The following is a 24562-nucleotide window of genomic DNA, read 5'->3' on the forward strand; positions in this document are numbered from 1 at the left end:
AATGGACGTTTTGCACCGTTTCGTCGGCTTGCGGGACAATGAAGGAGCTTTGCACGATTTAGCTTCTGTAGAGAAGCGTGTTGTGCCTTTACCCGTGCAGAAGCAAGCAGAAATTATGCAGTTTTTCGCTGTAAAATAAACACTTGAAGAGTGAGTCCACCTTCACAGGTATCTTGGGCTGTTTGGTTTCGTTTCTGCATCATTTGTACGAACCTCTATGCAAAACCTGCGTGTAACGAAAACCTTCATGTAACGAAAAATTGCGAGCTTTTGTCAACTTCGTTATATCCAAGTTTAACTGTATAGTCATATAATTTACGATAAGCATGAACTGCTATCTTTGGTGCAGAAATTATAGAGGGGGTAAACTTTTTCTTTATTAATGCGAAAGCCTTTCTTGCCTCACGAGTGGCGTGGACAGGAAGTGTGGACATAGTGTCCTCATAAACTGTCGATCACCCAGAAAAAGTAATTATAATTTGCAATGAACAATAGTGATGGAATGGAAAGTTTTAATGACCGAATTATTAAATAAAATACTTAAATAAGGCATTTAATTTAATTAATTACCATAATTAATGAAACTGATGAATTACTAGTAATTCCTCCAGAAAAGAACAAAAAATAATGAGATCAGTGCATCATGAATTAAAATATAACTAACTGAAAGTAATGCTAACTACTAATCAATAATTAATTATTCATTAGTGCACTAATAAATTTAAATAATTAATTACATTGCATTATAAAGTAACAGACAAGGCAATTTCACATTTCTGCACGTAAGAAGACTTAAATGCACCTTTAATTTTTTTATCTGCACTTAGAGCATCATTGAATACCTTATGTAATGTGGCATCTGTGGCTGAGGTCCAGTGCTGAGGTCTTGTTGGGATGATTGGGAATGAGGATAATTTTAAAAATGTAAGTGATCACTTCCTTGAGGATTCCTTAACATCAGAATTAAGATGATTAAAAACTGATGGTGATTTGAAGGTTTAATCGAGGCAGCTCATTTTCCCTGTGCTGGGACAGCAATATATGGTTTTTCCTGCATTCATTAAGCATATGTTATTTGTAATAATTTGGCCTCTGCTGTCTGTGTGCTCACTCGCCCGAAACGGGGAGTGCGTATTAAAATCCCCAATTGCCACATATCCTTTAGGTAATTGTTGGAAAAGACTTTTCAAATCATGAATAGTAACTGTGAGGCGTGGTGATATATACCGTATTTTCCGGTGTATAAGTCACCTTTTTTTCTGATATTTTAGTCGGTGGTGCGTCATCCACTGGTGCGACTTATGTATGAAATAAATCTGGCTTGTGGCGGCCGCGCCTGGTCCGCACCTGGAAAGGTGCCTGTGTACTGCGCGATGTCAGTAAGAGTCACAGATCGTTTAAAGTAATCCGGAGCCCACTACCGGAGCCCACTACTACGGCATCCCTCATAGCCCATATGTCGCTTTGGAACATTGAACCCAAGAATTTTGCAGTTTTTAAATAGCAAAATATCGGATCGACGCAGGTGTGCGCCCTAGCCCAGAAAAATGAAGGATGGATGTATGGACAGATATAGCTGAACACTTTGAATGGGGCAGCGGCGACTCGCGACACCTAGCTCTGACATGTCGCATGACGTGCCACACCCGCGCACAATCTTCTGACGCGCACAATCTTCTGACGCGCACAGTAACTACGTTTCGGCAAAAAATCAAAGTAACATCAAATTGACTTGGAAAACGAAATGCAGCTTATACATTCTTATAGACACTTTTAGTGTGAAAGGATAAGATGTGTTGTTGATTTTTAAAATGGCAGCTTGCCGAAAACAAGTTTTAATTTTCAAGCCGCTTCAGGTCAGGTCACTTCCATCCGCCGTGACACCTTCATTGCACTCATCGTTGCGGCGTGCTTCACATCTGTCGTGTCTTATCTCTCGCTAACAATGACGCCGCCTGCGAGGCGAAAAAGTTACGACGCGAAATTCAAGCTGCGCGCTGTTGAATTTGCACAGGAACATGCGAACCAGGCTGCAGGAAGGCAGTTTGAGGTTAGTGAGAAATTGATCCGGGGACTGGCGCAAAGCCACCAGTGTGCTCTGGACAATGAAGTCGACCAAGAAGGCCAACCGTGGCAAGAAGGCACTTTGCCTGGAGCTCGAAGATCTCTGCGCGCGTGGGTCCTTGAGCAACAAGCCGAAGGCAGGGGGTTGTCTACAGTACAACTCCGTCTCAAGGCGAAGACCCTAGCAACAGAAATGAATACTGTTGGATTTAAGGGCGGTCTGTCCTGGTGTTTTCGCTTTATGCAGCGAATTAAGTTGGTGATACGAGCACGCACAACAGTGTGTCAGAAGCTCCCTGACGACTTTCAGGAACAACAGGAAAACTTCAGTCTGTTTGTGACATGAGAAATTGCAAACAAGGATATCAACACGAGCCACATTGTAAACATGGACAAAGTTCCGCTTACGTTTGATATTGCCCTTGGAAGGAGCGTCGCTGAGAAAGGGGAAAAAACTAACAGTGAGGACAACTGGCCATGAAAAACTGCACTTCACCGTTGTTCTCGCCTGTTGCGCGGACGGTACGAAGCTGCCTCCCATGTTAATTTTTAAGCGGAAGACGGTACCAAAGGACTCCTTTCCTCCCGCTGTGGTGGTACAGGCTAATGCCAAAGGGTGAATGGATGAAAACATGATGAGTGTGCGGCTCGACCAATGTTTTTCGAGTCGACCTGACGAATTTTTTCACATCAATAAGGGAATGCTCGTGATGGATAGTATGCGAGAGCACATCACCGATTTCATAAAAAGAAGAGGAGCACGAAGAGCTGCATTCCAGTGGTCATACCCGGCGGCATGACGAAGATGCTGCAGTCGCTGGACATTTCTGTGAACCGCAGCTTTAAAGCGGTTCTACGACGGTTGTGGGAGTCGTGTATGTCCGAAGGGGACCACAGCTTTACGAAAATAGGATGCATGAGACGTGTGACGTTTGGAGAAGTGGCCAGATGAATCTCCGATGCTTGGGACTCCATTTGCACAAAAACAGTTGTAGCTGGGTTCAAAAAGGCCGGATTGATCCCTTTCGCGAACAGTGACGATGTTGGCGAAGTGGACAGGAGCGAGTCTGAAGACGACTGTGACGTGCCGACGGACCTCGCACCTGAAATTGCTGAGCTATTTGTTAGCGACTCGGAGGAAGAAGGTTTAAATGGTTCGTTTATTTGCCATTCGTAAGTACATACCATCTGCATGTATCAAATAAATAATTTTTGAAAAGTACTGTCTAGACTTCGAACGGCATATGCCTGTGTGTCAGCACCGCATATCACGGGATATGTGCATACGCGCCGGCCACCGCAATCGTATATTTTCGTCGCACTTTCTCGCAACATGATCCCCGAAAAGTTTTCTATGATGTGAATAGGTGCATCTTATACACCAGTGCGGCTTATATGTTTTCTTTCGCGAAAACTTCCGTGTGGAGGGGGGTGCGACCTATACACCGGGAAATATGGTATACAGAGTATATTGTTATTGTTTTGTGTGTAACATTGACTTCTACGGCCTTAAAGTTTGTTCTCAGTGATATTTCTCGTGCTCAAATGCAGCTTTTGTTATGAATGCGAAGCCGCCTGAGAGCCTGCTCTCTACCGTGTATAAAAATTTGGATTTTTTTCAAGATATTTGTGTTTTGATCTCGGTTTGTCTCCTCAAGGCACAAAGCTATACGCAACATTGATTTAAATGTATGTGTAATGTCTGTGTATACAGTTTCTCAGTATTCCTCTACAGTTACACTGAACCAAAAATGTCGTTTAAGTTTGCTGGGTATTAAGGAAAAGGTCAGTTTTCAGAAGCCATTATTCTTGGCTTTCCTTCTTTTTTTCCAAGACAGTTACACCAGCCCTGCAACACAGCAGGGCCGTGGTGGTGTCCATTGCCTCACTGGAGGCACTGGAATCCTGTGCAGCCACAGACGTACAAGTGATAGGCCTCCCCTGCTGGGAGACACCTTGTGGGCTCCAGACTCTGAAGTCGACAGGCCCTCTTTCGAATTTGGCAGGGGCAGCTTTCACTGCTCCTGCCAGGCGGGTGTACTGTCTTGCTGGAGCCCTGATCGGTGAGGCCTGGGCAGGCGCCGAAGACTGGTGTGATGCACCACCTTATCACAGAGCATCGGCGAAGTTTGAGTTTGGACAAAGGAAAAACTTCGCTGTGATGTGTTGTCTTGCTTCCCTGAATGTGATGTTTTCATTTCTTTTGAGAGAGATAATTCCCTTCTCTATTTTCCATGAAGTGCATGATTACAAGTAGGTTGGGTGATGATGCGTCGTCGGCAAACCTTGGCTTGACCACGTGATCACGTCACCTCACCGGCGGGCTATAAAAGGGGCTGCCTGAATAAATCGTTCCTTCTTGTTGTGTCATTCCTGCGTGATGCTATATTGCAGTGGCGACGAGATAGCGCGCCGGCGCTAGGCGAACTTACGTGCGCAAGAATGAGTGCCGGGCGGCCACCGGAATTCACGGATGCAGAAGGTACGTGGCCTACGTATCGTGTTCGGCTGGAGGCTTACTTCGAAGCCCATAGCATCGCGGAACCAACGAAGAAGCGAGCGCTGCTCATAGCTTCGCTCACAGACAGTGCGGTGCGAGTGGTGCAGGGGCGGTGTCATCCAAAACAAGTGAATGAGCTGAGTTACCAAGAAGTCGTCCAGCATTTGGAAGACCACTATGCTCCGCAAGTTAACGAGATCGCTGCAAGTTATGCTTTCTTCAGGCGCTCGCAAAAAGACGGGGAGTCTGCCCAGGACTTCATTGCGGAAATTAGGCGGCTAGCGGAGAAGTGCAACTTCGGAACGTCACTGGAGCGCATGTTACGGGACAGAATTGTGTGCGGTGTGCAAGATGAAGACGTCCGGCGACACTTACTGACTCAACGGAAGCTTACACTAGAAGAGGCGGAAGACTTTGTTGTCTCGGCACAGAAAGCCTCCCAGAACGCCAAAAGCATGCACTCTTCAGAGCCAGGAGAGGTACAGTTTGCCCGTCAAAAGAGTCGTTCATCGAAGCCGCGCCCAAGGCTGGAGAAGTGCGATACGTGTGGCAGGTGTGGTGGCGAGTCGCACACCGAGGCGGAATGCAAACACCTTCACGCGGTGTGCTACCGGTGCGGCAAACGAGGACATCTGCGCCGAATGTGCCAGTCCAGCACAAGTTTCCTTCGGCACGCATCGCACCCGGGAGGCCAACGACGCCAGGGCTCCTACGCAATGGCAGCAGCAGGGGACACGAGCTCGGACGACAGCGAAGCCCTGTACACTATTGCAGCGGTTCTCCACCAAGAAGCCAGCATCCGCAAGGTTCGGCCAATTTACAAGGACATTAATTGGAATAACGTCCCTCTTACTATGCTGGTGGACACAGGATCACCCGTGAGTGTCATCCGACGTTCCGGAAGTACGAGGCGCTGTGGCCGCCGTTGCGCAAATCACAGCTTAAGCTATCCTGCCTCTTGGGCGAGCTTCCAGTTGTCGGACAGCTCAGTATGACGGCTACATGCGACGGGAAAGGCATTCCGGGTACGGTCGTAGTGGTCGACAGCGTCGGACCATCTTTGTGCGGCAGAGACACAATCAAGGCATTCAATGAGGCTGGGGTGGCAATGCTGTCGCGTGTGGTCGCGAGTGTGCAACCAGTCGAGATAAAAGCTGACAGCACGGAACTGCAAGAGCTGCTCAACGAATATGCTGACGTGTTTGCTCCAGGACTCGGCGTATGCAAGGGACCACCGGCCACATTGCAGCTGAAAGAGAATGCGTGTCCAAAGTTTTTTAAGGCCCGTACGGTTCCCTACGCTTTGAGGGACAAGATGTCTGAAGCGCTGGACCAACTGGTTGCGCAAGATGTCCTGGCACCTGTGAAAACCGCCGAATGGGCAACACCAGTGGTACCCGTTTTAAAGGGCGATGGGTCTCTCCGAGTGTGCGGAGACTTTCGTATGACAGTGAATGCAGCCACAGTGATGGAACAGTACCCGTTGCCTCGAGTGGACGACATTTTTGCTAAGCTGAATGGCGGAGAAGTATTTACGACGTTGGACTTACGCCAAGCCTACAACCAGCTACCTTTAGACGCGGATGCCAAAAAGATAGCAGTGCTGAACACTCAGAAAGGCCTCTTCTGTTTCAACCGATTACCTTTTGGCATAAGTTCTGCTCCAGCTATATTCCAGAGGCGGATGGACGCGCTGCTGGGCGATATTCCAGGAGTTCAGGTGTACCTGGATGATATTATCATCGCTGAAAAAAAGGACAATGTATCAAGGCTGAAGAGGGTGCTGCAACGCCTGCGGGAGTACTGTCTCCGACTGCACAAGGATAAGTGCAAATTCCGGCAAGACGAAGTCACTTTTCTCGGCCATCGGATCGACGCTAAGGGTCTGCGACCAAAGGACGATAACATCAAGGCTGTTATCGAAGCCCCAGAACCTACTTCAGTGAGTGAGCTGAAAGCTTTTCTCGGACTTGTAAATTATTACGGCAAGTTCTTGCCCAATCTGGCCACTGTGCTGGCTCCGCTGTACGCCCTCCTAGCTAAAGGGGCCAAGTGGGAGTGGAACAAGGAACAAGAAAAAGCTGTTCAGAAAGTTAAGCAGGCAATTGTGGCTTCCAAGTTCCTTGCTCATTACGACCCGGATAAGCCACTGCGGCTTGAGTGCGATGCGTCATCAGTAGGCATTGGGGCCGTTTTGTCCCACCGTGTGAACGGTGTTTTGACTACCCCATCGGATTCCGGTCCAGGACACTCACAAAGGCAGAGCGTAACTACTCTCAGTTAGAAAAAGAAGCACTAGCACTGGTGTTCGGCGTCGCACGGTTCAAGGACTACTTGTATGGACATCGGTTCGTGTTAGTAACCGACCACAAGCCTCTTACTGGTTTATTCAATCCAGGCAAACCAATACCACCGATGGCGGCTGCGAGAATCCAGCGCTGGGCCTTGTTCCTTGGCAACTACAGCTACACATTGCAGTACCGCAAGGGCAGCGAGAATTCCAATGCAGACGCCCTCAGTCGCTTGCCATTGCCGGTTACGGAGCCGCGGGATGTCGCTCCCGACGAGTACGTTTTGTATGCCCAGTGTCTTGAGGAAACGGCGGTCGGCGCCCGGGAGGTTGAACAAATGACAAACCGAGACGCCACTCTTCAACAGGTCAAAAGGTGGATTGCCGACGGATGGCCTCCGTATCTACCGCAGGATCTTGAGCATCTCCGGGCGTACTTCAACAGAAGAACAGAGCTAACCGTGAGCCACAATTTGGTGTACTGGGGACATCGCATTGTTCTACCTATGGCGGCGGCAAAGCGTTTGTTGGGGCTGCTCCATGAGACGCACCCAGGTATGACGTCCATGAAAAGCACGGCGAGAACGCTGTTTTGGTACCCGGGTCTGGATTCTGACATAGAGCGACTGGTGAAATCATGCTCTATTTGTGCACAGGCCGCTGCGATGCCACCGGCACAGATACCTTTGGCGTGGCCAGCAACCGGGGAAAGATGGAGCAGACTACACGCAGATTTCGCAGGCCCAATGGACGGACATATGGTATTGGTCGTCGTAGACTCTGAAACAAAATGGATAGAAGCAATTCCAATGAAAATTGCCACATCGCAAACAACGGTGGACGCACTACGGTCAATATTTGCACGCTTCGGCCTTCCAAAAACCTTCGTTTCAGATAACGGTCCACAATTTGTGGGCGCCGTTTTTCGCGAGTTTCTGGCACGAAACAACGTAAAGCAACTCACAACAGCCCCTTATCACCCACAATCGAATGGTTTAGCCGAAAGAGTTGTGCGCACGCTCAAGGAAGGGCTAAAGAAAAACCCCGGAAAAGACCTGGAAATGCGTATAGCTCGGTTTTTGTTCCGATATCGCCGAACGCCTGTTAAGCATGGCAAGTCGCCCGCGGAACACTTATTCGGCTACCAGATAAGAACAAAGATGGATTGCATCACGCCCGGTGAGAAGTCGGCAGAAAGCCAGCGAAGGGTAGGTGCGACTAAATTGGATGTGGGAGAACCGGTCTGGATGTGCAGTTTCGGAGCAGGTCGCAGGTGGATTCCAGGAGTAGTGCATGGTCAACAGGGCTCCAGGATGGTCTCCGTTGACTCGGAGCAAGGTCTTCAGCGGCGGCACTTGGACCAACTGAGACGTCGGACTGAATCAGAAGACACAGCCCCTGGAGAAGTTGGCAAGCGGGAACCTGCGGACGACGCTCCGACCACGTCGCAAGATAGCCCAGAAGCATCCGGGACGGAAACTGGCCCGCCTGGTTTGCGAAGATCAACCAGACAGCGACGGCCACCTGTACGCTTTCCTCTTTAAGGGGGGAGAGATGATGCGTCGTCGGCAAACCTTGGCTTGACCACGTGATCACCACGTCACCTCACCGGCGGGCTATAAAAGGGGCTGCCTGAATAAATCGTTCCTTCTTGTTGTGTCATTCCTGCGTGATGCTATATTGCAGGTGATCCCCGCCACAGTTTGAGTTTGGACAAAGGAAAAACTTCTTCGCTGTGATGTGTTGTCCTGCTTCCCTGAATGTGGTGTTTTCATTTCTTTTGAGAGAGATAATTCCCTTCTCTATTTTCCATGAAGTGCATGATTACAAGTAGGCTGGGTGACCATTGCCACAGTACGCAGAGTGAGGTGGAACAGTGCACTTTTCAGATAAATGATCACTGGAGGAGTATTTCACACTTTTTTCTTGACCACTGCAGCTCTGCGTGCCATGGACAAAAATAGCACCTGAACGAGCAGCGGGGATTAGGAATGTATGTAAAAACAGATATGTCTGTGCAACCTATGTCTATTGAGCCAGGCAATGTGCAGGAGGAAGGTAAAAGACTATGTGCTTAGTTGCAATCTCTGTTTCCTTTTTGGAGTTTTGCTCTGTGCATGTTTGTTACATTTTGTTACTAGAGTATTTCTAATATTTCTTCTGCTCGATAAATCAGGTCATTATCAGATATTACATCATGCACAGTATTTACAGACCAGTGGGGTGTCACAGTGACGGGAGTTTCTCCGAAAGTGACAATGTTTGAGTTTGGCAGTTGGAGAGTATATCAAGCATCTTAAGTAAGAACTTACCACTGGCTAACTTCGTTGCCTTGTAGCCAGGGCCAGGCCAGAGATTTTTCAATGAGGAAGGGTGAAATCACTCTGCCTGTCTTTTCTTTTGATTCACTGTGAATGATGTGAAATTCAGCAATTTGGTGACGAATTCGGATGTGATTTGAATCAACATTTTTTGTGAATGGCGATCCTTTAGTGAACGGGAAGGACCCATAAAATATGTGTGGTGTTAGGCGATGGTGCCAGCCGTCTACCATGGAGCCCAACAGGTGGACAGGAACTTGCAAGCAAGTCCTGCCCACGCCAGCTGTACACGCCAACTATAGCCAAATATGATGCAACTCAGAGTGTTTGTCCAGACATGGTTAACCCTCAGCACACTGAAAATGGAAAAAGTTATTAAGAAAGAAGACCGGCAAGTTTTGAGAAAGAAGATAGGAAAGTGAAAGATAGAGGGGAGGACAGGAAAAGGCAACTGATGATTTACCCTTGTTGGATGTGCCTGGAGGTCCCGTCAACAGGAAACTGAGGCCAAAGTGGTGTGTTGGCTCCACCGAGAGGCCTTAAAGGTCCAAACACTCAGCATCGGCTCAAGCACTAGGATCCCCTTTTCCCCGGATACGGCGATGCCACATACGGCTATGCGTGAGTGCTCGAGTCCGTGGTGATGCACTGCTTACCACTGCGAGGGTACATGTGTGACTGCTTCGGGAACCATGGCGTCACAGCTCAGCACCACCTACATGTTGCCCCTGCAGGGAAGGTGCAAAGAACTGAAGAAACATGCAGTCGTAGTGCACACAAACTACTGGCCAACATAACTAAAGAAAAAAAAACATGCACCCATATCAGAGCCAAAACAATACCCCCTATCACAATATCACATATGTGGATGGAGCCTAAGCCTCCTCATATTTTTGCACGCAAGGCGGATTTCCGCCTTTGAATATTGCACGCTTACCATTTTGACCCTCCTTGTCAAGTCTGTGGCGCCATCTCTTGCAGCTAGAGCGAAATGCATTTGTAAAAAAAAAAATATGTGTAGCACGTTGTTTTTTGGTGGGACAATAGTTTTCCTTTTGGCATTCCATCTTTACAAACGAACGTGAATGATGCAATTTAGGACTTGAAATGTGTCGATAGGTTAATGTAGAAACGGCACACCAATTTTCATCGTCATAGACGAAGAAAAAGTGCTGCAGTAGACGTTTAGAGTGGCGTATCCACAAATGTGGACATGGTGCCTGAATGTTGAAAATATCAAAGTGGCGTTTTCCCCCCAGAATGCGCCGTTTTTTGTGCACGTATGATACAAAATGGGCTTACTCTCCTTACGGGCGTTGAAAACTATGCTTGTACAAAGAGAACATTGGACGACTCCAGCACTGAAGCGTTTTTCATGAAAAATGCCAATGGAAAAGCACTTCCAAAGAAGTGCGGCCAATCGAGCAATGAAGGCCCACAGATGGTCGCAAAGAACTGCCACTTAGCTGAGCCGCTGCCGGCAAACACAGCGTGCAATAACCAGTGCTTGAAGTCAGGGAGGTCTGGGAGGGTCTTAGGCCCCTACCAATATCCAAAAAGGGATCTGAGACCATTTGTGCTAGATTGTAGAACGCATGAATCTGAAGGAATCAACCATTTTCAGTGCCGGTCAGAACATTTTTCTCTATTGTTTTGAGAATTTCGCTGCGGTTTTCAGCAAGAATCATTACATTATTTATGAAACCCGAGACGGAGAAAAATACAAAGTGGCAGCACTACAAAAGGGAGGATGAAAACGGGGAACCCGTACCCTCACACCATGTCAGTTCAGAGCTAGAAGGCTGCAAAACAATAATCAGCACGTTTGTAGAGTGAGGGGATTGTTTGTTTCAGGTCTCCAACATAAACTGATCAAACAACGATCTTTAAAAATGATTTCTGATTTTTGTAAAAACCATGTGTAAAGCAGGCCGCAAGATGCTATCTCTCTCCCTCTCCACCTGTGCTCAGATCACTCGAGACCCCTTTGATGCAGCCGGACTTGAAGCATTACTTATGATGGAAGCAACCATTGGCCTCAGCTTCTGAACACGTTAATTGCACAATGGTGCTGACGTGAAGGCTGCACATCTAAAACCCACGTTAGGGGCTCGAAATACCAAATATTCCTCCGCCTGTCGTCATAGGATGACTGCTTTTATGTTTTATAAGTCACGAACTGCAGAATAATTCCCTGAAGTGTAAACTTCCACAGCTAAAGATTTATTCATGTCTAACGATCAGCTAGAAAAGGCAAGCAAATGTAGCAGTGTTTATGTTCATGTATCAGGTCTAAGGCTCTATGTCGACAAGTGTGGACGCGAATAAAATATGCTGAAATATGAATATTTTTAAATAATTTTTTGCACACCATCGCTACTTAGTTTGCTGATCGTCATTTATCCGAAAGAAGATTTTTCGTTTTAGCAGGTTTAATTGGCGCCTTAAGGAGATATACTCCTGGGCCTTTAAGTATAGACACCTAACTTCTGGATGCTTGTTTTCTTTTTTGTAATGATGCGTAAGGCTCTGTTATATATGGATTACCAGCTGGTGTTCTCCTACAACTGCTAAATAATTTATAATCGCATTTCATTCTCTTGCTGTTTCGTTTTCAGTTTTAACAGCCAAATGAGGCTTGTGACGTCAATGTGTGTTTACAGGCCACGTGAGATATTAAAAAACTGCACTACAATTGCTGCTTCCACATTCGTTGTCATTCCGGCTCTTGACGAAGGCTGGCTTCAGCACTGCAGTAAATTAAAACCATGAAGCAGCGATTTTGTGGACATTTTTCTATGCCTCACGTGACACAAAAGCACAATTTGACGTCACAACCGTCGTTCAGCTTTTAAAACTGAATCTGAAAGAGCATGAGAGAAAAAGTTCGATTATATTTATTTAGCAGTCACAGGTGGACATCACATGGTGACTGATGCGTAGTGGTGTTTTCCATATCAATGTAGAGAAGAAAACAGGCCATGAAAATTAGGTGTCTATACTCCTTTAATTACAATACACTTCAAGGGGTATTACTTGCTTCATTTTATTATCTATCCACCTAAAATGCGCATGATTTTAACCTGAGTACTCGCCATTATTGATTACACCACAGAACAAAGAAAAAGCTCAGTCAGAGCAAACCAGTATTGCTTGAGGACACATCTGTTCTTGAAGCTGTAACCACACCCTTTCACAAACGAACATAATGAGTTGAGCACTTGTTCAAACATTTTTTATCCATGGCTTAAAAGATTGGCTGGATGAGATTGAAGGAGTGTCGCGTTGGCTGAAGTGCACCTAAAATTGGGCAGTATAAAGTGTAGTGGCTGCACCATTTCTTTCAGCATTTAATTGTAAACAACTTTGGAGCTACAGAAAAATAATTTTTGAATACCAGTAAATTCTTTCGACAATGATTTTTTTTTTTTCAATAACGCTTGCTGCAAGAGAATGCATTAAGAAGGAGATGATACACTGTAAGGAGAAAAACTGCAAGGGCAGATTTCCGACATCCTCTGAGGAGTGTCCCAAGAGAATCAAGTGAACCAAACAACACCGATCCAAAACCAGTTCTAAGGAAAATGATGGATGCGCACTAATAGTAGGAAGAGGTACAACATAACATGCAAGAAATGAGTCAGCATGAGGAGAGTTCACCGGTCTGTGGCGGACCGTCCAGCACTGGGAGTGAGGTGCAGTTGAGGCATAAGTATGGACAGTGTGGACAGCGCGGCAGACAACCGACATGCCGTCCACTCGGTAGTTGCGCAGCTGTCAGTTGATGTAGACATGGCGGGGCCAAGCACCGTCGCAGGCCCAACTTGCAACAGCAGTAAGGATGCCGGGAACTTGCAGGGGTGGTTACGTCACTCCGCAAGCCCGGTTGTGCCATGGAGGAGATGGCCACCCAGGTCCGGTGACCTGGGAACAGAAAAAAAGACACCTTGACCCACAATAGCAGGCCCTCAACATGGGACGGCAGGCACGAAGAGCCTGCAGCCCAACCAGGATCCCCAAGCAGGCTAGAAGCTGGTAGTGCCCAGCTCAGTGCTCACTGTATGAGGTAGCGGAAGGGGAAGGGCAGGCCCCTCGTTTTGCAAAACCAGGAGGAGATGCCTTCCTAAGTCTGCTCGCTTGGGTCCACAGTAGCCGATAATCTGCAACCCTGCCTGTTAACTTTGCGTGCCTCGCTCCGCACACCGTTCAAGCCCCAAATCAGGCTGTTTTCCTTCTACTCTTCGTTCTTCGGAGAGTCTTGTATAAAGGGGGCACTAGTTCTTCGGAGACAGGTGGCCAAGCACTATTGCGTGCATGAATTATAGGGCTTAGCATGTCTGTCAATCTTATTGATGTTGGCAATTCCAAGCTACAGATACTCCTTTACGTAGAGTTCAACAATTTTTATATGCTTGCTTCTTACAACCCACAACGTTGAAGCATAAGGAGTAAAAACAAGTGAGTTCATTCGCCAAACATTTGCTCGCTAACCATCTGTTTTGTTATTACACAATAATGCCATTGCTTTATATTTGCATTACCCTTACCTCGTCAGAAAATTCGTGACAGTAACAGAGTTCCTGAAGCAAGTCAGTCCCGTTGGCATGAGCGCCTTCTCGATAGACATAAAGGACCTATACTACTATTTGCCGCATGCTGCACTACCCGAAGGGGTCAGCGACAGCATCGATGACTACGTCACTGTAAAGTTCCAGAACGCATGCGGAACTGATGTGAGTCGTTTCCTGGATCTATTGTCCTTCTACATATCCACCTCCCTGGTTAACTTCAATGGCCACATGTATAGACAAAAGGAGGGTGTATGCACTGGGTCTTGCTTCTCACCCGTGGTCAGCAACTTGCTGTTGGCCCAAATCGATAAAATCTTGACACCAGTCTAGAAAATTCTGCTGCTTGCAAATATTCCGCTACGTTAATGACTATCTTGTCTTTTTTAAGAGCCCATCCAGCAACACCTCAAAGGAAGTCGAGCACATTCCTAACTAATGAGCTTCCCTTGGATAATCAGCTCTGATTCTTGGATTTAGAGCTCCTAATACGCAAAAACCATATCTGTTGGAGGTATGCTTCCTGGTCGCAAAAAAGCTTACTCCCATTTCCTTCTGCCCACTCGAAGGTATCGTGCTAACTGATACAAGCCTACGTGAGCACAGACGAAGCACATATGTCCGTGTTCACGTCGTCCTGTACCACTTAGCGCGATTTCCTCAGTATGAAACACCAACTAGCCCCCGCTCTTGCCTTGTTGCAGATCATGCCCGCACCAGGCGAGTTCCAGCTTCAATTCACAAGTAAGCCACCTCATTTCTGCTGGATTCCCACAGGACCTATTGTATAGTCTGGATGAAAAATTGTTAAGAAAGTTTCGACGAAGCGTCAGCAAAAAGCGCATAGAGTTTGACCGAGCTCATGCCACCATCATTCCATATGTGCATGGCTTGTCACATCGATAAAGACAGCAGGAAAAGACGGCGTACGAGTACTGTTCTCTGTGCCAAACAAGCTAGCTGCCCTATGTAAGCAGCTCAACACTGACACGACTGAGAAGCGGTGTGCAACAAGAAGCACCAGCAGCCATTAATTGCGTGCAAGTCAAATGTAGTTCACGAGATTCCGCTTTCATGTGGCAGGTTTTACATAGGGCAAAACGGAAGGTGCATTAATGACAGGTTGCGAGAGCACGCCAATTCATAAGGTTCGACAAGAGGTTCTAACCTTGCACTTCATAGCCGTGATTGCGAGGGTTGTTTTCCACTTTTAAATCAAATGCACGTCCGAAAAAAATATCGTGACCAGAGCACGTGGGAGATATGGGAAGCTTTCATGATCAAAAAGAAAGAAAAACATTGCATCAGCATGCCATCTGTCACTTTGTTTCCAAAAAAAATCACATTTCTGGATCACTAGATTTTAGCTATCTTATCCACTTGTCACAGACTTGTTGCCAACAGTTTAGTCTTATGTTGTTCTTGTAGCTTTTGCAGTTTACGGTTGTTCTCGTGAGACCATCTTAGCAGCCTGGCCGGGCACGTGCCTTTTCCTTGTCATGCTGCGTTGTGCTTTTGTTCATCTTTTTGAACCTATATATATTCCTCTACATCTTGCAATAAAATCTGCGAGCTGCCAGTCAGCGCTTGTCTTGTCTCCTTCTCTTATCCCGTCTTTTTCAAGCATGAACCTTCACCAACAAGCCCAGTCTGCCACATTTGTACAGTTACCCTCAGTGCTGTGGCTGAACAAATCTTGCCTACATAGCTGCAAAATACATGCATTAAAAAAAATGCAGGCAAAGCAACTCAGTGCATATAAATCGTCGAAAAAGACAAAATTTGTTCAACCACAGGGTTGAGGGTAACTGCATTTTCAAAATTCTAAAAACTGATATGAATATTGTTTATAGTGGGCGATAAGCTTCTCAGTTAATAAGTAGAGTAACAGCAATAGTTAGAGCCGACAATTCAATATTACTTAAGCAGCTTGCTAGTTAGAACTTCTTAGCTGTATTCTGATACACTACACTGCTGAAAATGCTATGATGAAGAAAGTGCTCTTCTAAATAAAAAAGCCTATTTTTAAAAATTGCAGAACATCTTATCTATCCAGAAGAGGAAAGTAATTTTACATGTGAACGCTTATTGCTTGGCACTGGAGGGAACTGCCTTGAAGAGGCCAAATAATTTGGTTGGAAAAGCTCAGACTTTTATCATGCTTAAACTGTTTAAAAGTACAAGATGAAATCCTGTAACAACTAGAGTGTAAGAAAACTTTTGGCAAAAAAAAAAGTCCTTTTGAGGCAGCAAACATCTGCAAATTGCATCAAAATGATAGCTCTATCAAGAGAGCCTGGTGCTGCACGTTTGTCACGTCCATGAAATAAGGAGGAGCCCGAGCCAACGGTGACCAGCACTCATCTGCAGTGCAATACATTGTGCCAAGAATGCAACACAAAAAAAATGCACGCCTGAATCAGCATTCATGAGCAGAGTTTCTGATCAAGGCATGAATTTCAAGGACTTGCTTTGCATCTAAATTATAAAGACAACACATGACACTTCATGTGTCATGTGTTAGCCTAATTTCAAGTATTAAAGGAACTCTGAAAGGGCTCCTACTAAAGGTGCACTATAAATGGGGTGTTCAAGGGTGCCGTTTCACGAATATCCTCCAGCAAGAATTTTTTTTATAAGTTTGTTAGAAGCAAAGTTAACCGAGAGATGATTTGAATGTCACTGTGTTGACACCTTTCCTTCTCCTCTCGTCACTTTTTGCACAGTTAAAAAGGTTGTCGCTCATCTACTGGCCCAACCACTGACGTGCACGCGGGACATCCCCAATGTTTGAGGAGGGGGAGGCAAAGCCACCCCCTGCTGACTGTCACAGTGACACTGCTGACTAGCCATGGCCATGGTAGCTGCATGGTGCCTGAAAGAATCTAACCAATAGTCGTATGAAAAAGTTCCTGGTACGGGCTCGCCAGCTTTCGCTCGTTGACTGTTGGTTCTTTGCTGTGGGTAAAAGTGCATTATTTGGCTGAGGTGTTCACGACGACACAACGCAGTGATTATGCGAGTTTATGTACTATCCTCAGAAGGTGCCTCGGAGCCCATTTAAAACAAAGAACTACGACATTACCAATACCTATATTATTACGAGGTTAGTTCAGCAGCAGAAACGGTACGCCGTACACAAAAGACACGGCACGAAACGGGTCACACAAGCACTTCTTCTTCTACTTAGTAAGCACACAAGCACTAGCGGCAGCGTCTTAGTCGACTACTCAGCGGCACAACAACGTCGTCTTCGCTTGGTGACTGCGTACCGTAACAATATGACTGATATACATCTAACTACAGGTCTACGGAGCTGAACTAGATTACAGGACAGGACTACACATTACCATAACTGCACTGAAATCTTTGGATGGACCTGCGGCTGAATGAGGTATGTAAGAAACCAATAGCATGCCCTAAGTGCAAGTCCACCATACAGGCCAAGCTTAACTGTTTAAATTCCTGGTTTATTCGAGATGTACAAGCCTGCAAAGAAAAGGTTTGGTTTAATGGGGGTTTAACGTCCCAAAGCGACTCAGGCTATGAGAGATGCTGTAGTGAATGGCTACGGGAATTTCGACCACCTGGGGTTCTTTAACGAGCACTGACATCGCACAGTACACGGACCTCTAGAATTTCGCCTCCATCGAAATTCGACCACCGCGGCCAGGATCGAACCCGCGTCTTTCAGGCCAGGAGCAGAGTGCCATAACCACTCAGCCACCGTGGCGGCTCCTTCAAAGAAAAGGGTTATGGTAAATCAACTTGGCTTCATACCTTTTTTTGCCAGGTCTTAAGGCATCGAAATAACCATTCAGCCACCGCGGTGACTCCTGCAAAGAAAAGGGTTATGGTAAATCAACTTCGCTTCATTCCTTTCCAGGTCATAAGGCATCGAAATTCTTATTCCAGCTTACGGTGGTAAAAAGTGAATACACATGGAGCCTAATTTTTGGGTTGACTGTTAAGAGTGCAACCTAGTGATGATAATAATAGGTATCGAACATAACAATTATTCTACACATGTGGAAAAGGACCAGGTGTGAAAGCCAGAGTAGAAGGCAGATTTTTTATTTTAGAACACCACAAGCACCACCATATCTCTTTTCCGCTGTGCAAAAAGTAAGCCGGAAATATTACATGAAGCAAAAAATGAAGAGTGTTCTGCGAGTTTTACATACTTGGCTGTTGCTTTTTTTTTAATTAGGTGATAAAATAAACAGATGCTGTATTAAAATGAAGTCTGAAATGCTCTTCTACTTACGAGCAGAGTACTTAATAGTCCTAAATAGCAGTGATGCATTTCTGCAGGCAACTGATTCCAGCTGCATACATATCAAGAAAAAAAAAAGAAAGCAAACACCCCTTAAAGGAGGGCCTCCAGGCAGTGGCATTTAACGATTGTTATGTCGTCGTTCATCCCACTTCACGGAGATGCCTGCAATCCATCTGAGATGTAACACCAGCGAATTAACTGCGATGTAATACCAAGGCGGTCAATACCATTGGCAGGAGAACCTTTTTTGAGGGGTGTTTGCTTCTTTATTCGAGTTGTATCTTGCTACAGTCTTTGTATGCTGCTATGCAAAAATGAGGTCAGTTATTATGACCAACGCACCTTACAAACTGGACCTTGAGTAACCAAGCTTTTAGCTGTTACTAAAAAACCAAAGTCTCTAAAGGACCACCAATAAATAAAGAGGTTATTGATGCTGTGTGCCACCAGCGTTGTCGACAGCTGTCCATATTCATCTGAGAATGCACACTATTTGCATTGGAGTGCAGGCTAGAGGATGAGACAATCACTTCCAGTACAGTCAGGCTGGCTAACTAGCATGTGAAGCGTCACAATTGTGCCTGATGTTGCCTCGTGCTCATAGCTTCCACTCCACTGCAAACACTTGTGATATGAAATATAGTGCACCAGTGGTGGAAGTGCACCACCATAGGTTCGGATTATACTGAAGACTGATGGCTCGCGCGAAAATGGACGTTTCGAACTTTGGTTTGATGGCTATATCGATCCGCTGAATGAAACACTTAATAGCAGTAAAAACAGTTTTAAATTTCATGAAGGTATGCAAGTTTTTTGAGGCTTCAAAACTGACCAGAGCTTATAATGTTGACTTAAGTTTATCAAAATGACAAAAAGCTTCACAATTGAATTTCAGACTGGTAACCGATCTACTTTTACCCAGTATCAGCTTTCATAATTTTCATACTTTTTGTTATACAAAAAAATTCAATGAGTGAAAACATGATCACCCAGGTATTTCTCACTAGTTTGGCATTTCATATGCTGTTTGTTACAGTGCGTGTGATGAACTGCTATAAGAAGGAATACTACACTTTATGCCTGAATTTGTAGATAAGTACATCGAGGTCATTTAATTTTTGGCCTCATTGAAAAAGGCCCCAATAACCAAATGATGACTAGCTCAGGACACCCCTTACCACAGGATTACAGCCTTCAGATGTGGCTTTAGTAAGAAAAGCACGGGCTAAGGCAGACATTATACTTCACATTTCATTCCACCACTCTTGTGAGTAACTTTTGAAAAATTACTGCAATTTTTGTGAGTCGTTTCATTATCAAAAAGCATTTTGCATCAGTAAAAATGTGTTCTAGAATACCTTAGAGGAAATAAATAACATGCAATGATCATTGTACACTTTCTTGCAAATTACTGCAAATTACACTGCAAATTACTTTCACAGTATGGTTTAAGTGCCAGTTAACTGCCAGCAGCCGAGTATGATCATGCAGCTGATCAAGTATTTCATGCACAATACTAGACATCTGGTTTAGGAAAAGGTGAGCTGGTAAAAGAGCATGAAGTGACTGAGGTGTTGAAGAGAATAATGAAGAAAAAGGCAAGGCGCACAAGAAAGCTGGCCTGCATTACTTCTCACGGTATTGATGCCAGGCCCAATATAGACTGCGCCATTATACAAAGTATGGCCTACGTAAAATAGCCGGCGAGTCACAGGAGGCAGTTGTTCCCTCTGTCGAAATGCGTAAGGTGTGTGGTATTTGTGCTTACTGGGCTTTAAGCCCTCAGTGACTTAGGGTCATATATACACAGCCTCGTCGCATTAAACAAGCACGAACGGAACAAATTTGTCAAATGCGGCAGACTCACTTTCTCAAGACGGCTATGCAGAGTGCAAAATAGAATTCCTGAAATTGCCAAAGGCCACAAAAAGAACTTTTGTGAGGTTGGTGGTTGTGAGAAAGAACTTGAGGTTGGCGTTGAAATAGATTGAACGGAACGATGGGCGCTTAATAAAGGGATACCCCATGTAAAGCAGGAGGCTTTAAACTTGAACAGAGTTGTCGTGAAATGAACACCGAGGTCCGCAAGTGGATTTTAGGACCACCCTTGACTTCACATCATTGATGAAAATAGGTGCTGAGCGAGTGCCGAGACGCTGAGGCACGAAAACAACTGCACTACGCTCACAGCACACATGATCATTCTCAACGAAATGTTGCAAAATGCCCACAGACACCCACATAACCGCGATCCACAAATATTAAATGACACCAAGCCAATCCATAAGTGAAATAATGCTTTCGGGTGCATTCCAATACCTCCGAGAAGACGGCTACTTAGGCATCTAGCCAGACAGCCGCCATCTTGGGACGCGTTCCATTTCTCACGAAGCCGTCTAAGATGACTGCTTCGCCGAAGTCTACATCGATGCAGGCTAACTTGCTGTCTAAAGATGACGGAGCTGATGTATGCAGATGAGCGAGTCGTGCTCTTGCGGGCGTCGGACTGTACCCGGAGAAAAATGTGAGTCTCAGTACGCAAACTAGTGGCTAATTAATCTTTGTGGACGTGTGATTCCTAGCAGTGAATCATGCAGGAGAAAATTGTGCGGTTGAGAGCTTTGCTACAGCAGCAGATGCTATACGTCTGTTTATGTGGTCCGTTTACGTGATCTGGCATCTGAAGATGCCGGATCTTAATTAGCAGCTTGATTTTAGGGATTAATACTCGTCGCTGTTGGGTTCCTCGACAGGCGTTAAGACAGCTGGCGTGACGGCTAACAAATGTGTTTTTCTGTTGCTGCATTAGTTGCATCAACTCTTTTGCGTACATCCTTTTTTATCTCAACAGTCTCAGAACGAGCACACCAGCATGTTGCGAATTGATTTCAGTCTTTGGAGGATTAAAGCTTGCTGCTGTCTTTAATTTCTCACCGTCGCCAAGTACCAGGTACAGCAGACAGCAGGTTTAATGGCACGCATGTGTTTTCCTGTTGCAGTGTATATTAGCCGATTGCATTTCGCGCATATTGATTAGTCTTTCGTATTCTTTATGTTTACAGGACCGTCTGGACGAGCACGTTCGAGGAGCATGTACAGTTTAGCATCAATAATAAAAGAATAATCGCATATGTCTTTAGCGTCGCCTTCGGAGAGAGGCCCCAAGTAGACTGACCACTAGGCGCATCCACCAGTCTGATTTATGCGCAAAGTTATTGCAGAAAAAATGTGCAAACTTGTTTAAAACACGTTTTTAATTATCGTTATTGTTTAGTTTGAGAAAAATTATAGTACAACTGTTTTTAAGCTTTTGTTACAATTATATGCCGCGAGGCGGTGCGAGCAATAGACAAGTTCCAATATATGGGCATGTAGATGGCTTCCTAGAGTCTCACTAGATGTCTTGTGAGACATTTAGAGAATTGGACCACCTGACATTCGCCGACACGCAATCTTGTGTTCTGAGCATGCGCGAGGAGAAAGAAGATGGCAAGGAGGAAATTGTTTTTTTTAACGGAAGTCACGTGGTTGTTTTGTGCCTACTCTGAAACTCTCCTTTTGCTCGCCTTGCAGCTGCGCAGTGGCAATTTCAAAGATCGGTGGTTTGGTGGGTTTGGCTTGATGACCGGGCTTGCTGAAACACGTTTTCACGGTACCCCTCCCTGCAGCTTTCTCCGGACTTTCGTAAGTAGTACAAAAAGGTAGCGTCGTGCACGTGAAGGCTTCGAAGTGAAGGTGTAATCAGAGTACGGAGGGGCACGGTGAGCTCGCTTCCCTGCGCTTGAAAGCCCTGTCGTGTAGTTGCTTTTACCGTGCTTCATCGGTTTATGCTTCCCTTCTAAGCTTTCAGGTGGGGTCTCAGGTTTTGTGCGAACTCCGGTCTTTGTGCAGTTAGTTTTTGCTTTTTGTGGTATTTGTGTCGGTAACTTATGAGTAAAAAATTGAGCGGGCAGTAGCGTAAGTACAGGTGGCTTATTAACACAGATGGCTCATTTCACGAGTTATTGCCTGGCGTTCGTGACTAACGCGCTCTTGACAACGTTAGTCAACGCTTTCTTGCACTTCTGAGTACTTGTGCCTTTCTTTTTTTTTCTGGAAGCTGTCATGCAGACAAGTAAATTTCCACTTTACTCTCATGCCACCAAATGGCCACCTAGTTTTGCTTTAAAACGACCTGGTAAAAATGGTTTGTCTGCATAATGTAGAGGTTTAATGGTCATTTTACATTTAAAAATTTCATTTCTGCATATTGCTCAAATATACCTAACCTGCTAATGATCATTGCTCCACATCATTCTGGTTTTGAGCTGAATTAGCTAGAGCAATGACCCACACAAAAAATTTTTTCCTTGTATTCATCATGTTTCTTATGCTCACAAAACTGGGTTGCACAATCAAGAAAAGAGCCTAGTTTACTGCATGAGTTCTGCCTTTGTCTTGTGTAGTAGTTTGCCATGACATTTACAAAACACATCACCACTTACTCAGGAGTGACCTTCTCCCATCTGATAGTGGGTGGTAAAATGTCACAACCTTTCATCCACTGTTACGGTGCTCCCTAAGTGTACCATTGATCTTGGTTGCCTGTAGTGTTTATTGCACATCAAGCATAGACATAACACCTTCCACTCAAGAAAATGATTGTAGCGTACATTTGTGCAAGTGGGTTCCTTTTGAGAGTCAAAGTTGACATAAAACAAAGCCCTGACAGTCCTCAGGAGTAGAAAGCAAATTTGAAGTAAATTGCAAAATGTACTGATTAACTTTATACGTGTTTTTTTCATGCTTTTGAGACAATTGGAGACACCCGGCCAGTGTGGCAAAAAATTTTTCCCAGTTTCTGGCTTCTGTAATTTAGCTCTTTTTGTGTTTACAGCCGTGAGAACCAAGATGAAATTCTCCCGACAGTTGCCTGTAATTGGCAGTGAAAAAAAAACATGCTACAATTTGTTTGCTTTTGGCACAAAAACTGACTGATTTTTTGTGCTGCCACAGCCATCTTTCGGAAAAGAAAGTGCATATGACATCCCGAGCAGGCCTGCTGTGTTAGGAATTTTTATCAGTAGAAACTTGACCACTGATTGTGGTCATAGCTGCTGACTGCAAGCAGGGATGTATAAGCAACATTTTTGAGAGTAGCGTTCATACATCTTATGAGGCACAAAAACACCATGACAAAAAGCGCAGTGTAAGATTTCACTGTAATTAATAGCATACCATACAGCTTGTGTTCTCTTCCTTCCGCTGCTTGCTGTTCATTCCGCTTAGATTAGTGCGCATAGAGGCTCCACCGGAGTACACGACTGTTGAGTAACTTAGCGTAGGTAACATAAGCAAGCAGAAGATGGTCGCACTGTAGGGTGAATGGCTTGATATAGGGATGTACATGCTACTTCTGAGCAGCCCAGACATTCGCAAGGCATTCCCGTTCAGTGGTGGAATATGTGGCTTCCCGCGGCTACAGCTTTCTACTTGCGTATGAGACTGGGTGGAGTAGTCCGTTATGTTCCTGTAGCAGTACAGCACCACGGCTTTTTGACAACGCATCTGCGCGGCATACAAATGTTTTACTCAAATCAGCAAACATTGCTATTGGTTGTTTTGAAAGCAGCACCTTGAGCCTGTCAAAAGCTTCTTGGTGTTTGCTACCCCAGTCAGGCCTGTCAGGCCCACTCAGTCGGTACCCCAGAGGATGTGACACTTTTGTGCAATCCGGAGTAAATTCTCCGTAATAGTTGGTGAGGCCTAGAAATGCTCGGACCTCCTTTTTCGTTTGTCTGCTGGCAACATAGATCGTCTCCATGGTGTTTTTAAAGGGTGGTAGTATTACGCGGCCTACAATATGGGCCAGGAAGCACGTCATCGGGGACCTAATTTCGCTTCTCTTGGGTTTGATTGTGAGAGTGGCATCTTGCACTGGGGGGGGGGCGGAACTGACCGAAGGTTCTGACATGTTCCTCCCAGGTTTCGGTTGCCACCAAAACATCGTCGAAGAAGTGATGGACGTGGGGGATGACTCCAATGAACTTCCTCGTTAATCGCTTGAAAATCACCAGAGCGGTTTTAATTCCGAACAACATGAAGTTGAAGTGATACAGGCCAGTCACAAGAGAACGCCGTGGCTTCTTTGGACTCCGGCACTATTGGCACTTCATCATCATCAGCCTGACTACACCCACTGCAGGGCAAAGGCTTCTCCCATGCCTCTCCAATTAACCTGGTCCTTTGCCTGCAGCGTCCACCCTTTGCCTGCAAACTTCTTAATCTCATCCGCCCACCTAACCTTCTGCTGCACCCTGCTACGCTTACTTTCTCTTGGAATCTACTCCGTTACCCTTAAGGACCAGCGGTTATCTTGCCTTCACATTACATGCCTGGCCCAAGCCCGTTTCTTCCTCTTGATTTCAATTACGATGTCATTAACCCGTGTTTGTTCCCTCACCCACTCTGTCCGCTTCCGGTCTCTTAACGTTACACCTATCATTTTTTCTTTCCATGGCTCACTGCGTTGTCCTTAAATTAAGCTGAACTCTTTTCGTT

At 45.6% G+C, this 24562-nt stretch overlaps 2 protein-coding genes across 3 annotated transcripts in view; both read right to left on the minus strand.

The window, feature by feature from the left end:
* LOC144103543 (uncharacterized) overlaps positions 1-9847 on the minus strand; it is a 46217-nt gene extending 36370 nt beyond the window's left edge. Inside the window, exons 1-2 of the mRNA XM_077636237.1 lie at positions 9832-9847; positions 9639-9713 (exon numbers count right to left, since the gene is read on the minus strand). Of these exons, the coding sequence (XP_077492363.1) occupies positions 9639-9713; positions 9832-9847 (91 nt within the window). The remainder of the gene's footprint in view (positions 1-9638; positions 9714-9831) is intronic.
* Positions 9848-12237: 2390 nt separating this feature from the next.
* The window catches only part of LOC144103900 (uncharacterized), a 49225-nt gene continuing 36900 nt past the window's right edge, over positions 12238-24562 (minus strand). Inside the window, exons 3-4 of one of the 2 annotated variants that reach the window (XM_077636613.1) lie at positions 17374-17481; positions 12238-13099 (exon numbers count right to left, since the gene is read on the minus strand). In XM_077636613.1, the coding sequence (XP_077492739.1) occupies positions 12816-13099; positions 17374-17481 (392 nt within the window). In that variant the 3' untranslated portion in view covers positions 12238-12815. Of the gene's footprint in view, positions 13100-17373; positions 17482-17523; positions 17580-24562 lie in introns of both variants that reach the window. The other variant, XM_077636614.1, reaches the window with a different exon arrangement.

The sequence above is a fragment of the Amblyomma americanum genome, chromosome 9 (assembly GCF_052857255.1).
Source record: "Amblyomma americanum isolate KBUSLIRL-KWMA chromosome 9, ASM5285725v1, whole genome shotgun sequence".
Taxonomy (NCBI): Eukaryota; Metazoa; Arthropoda; class Arachnida; order Ixodida; family Ixodidae; genus Amblyomma; species Amblyomma americanum.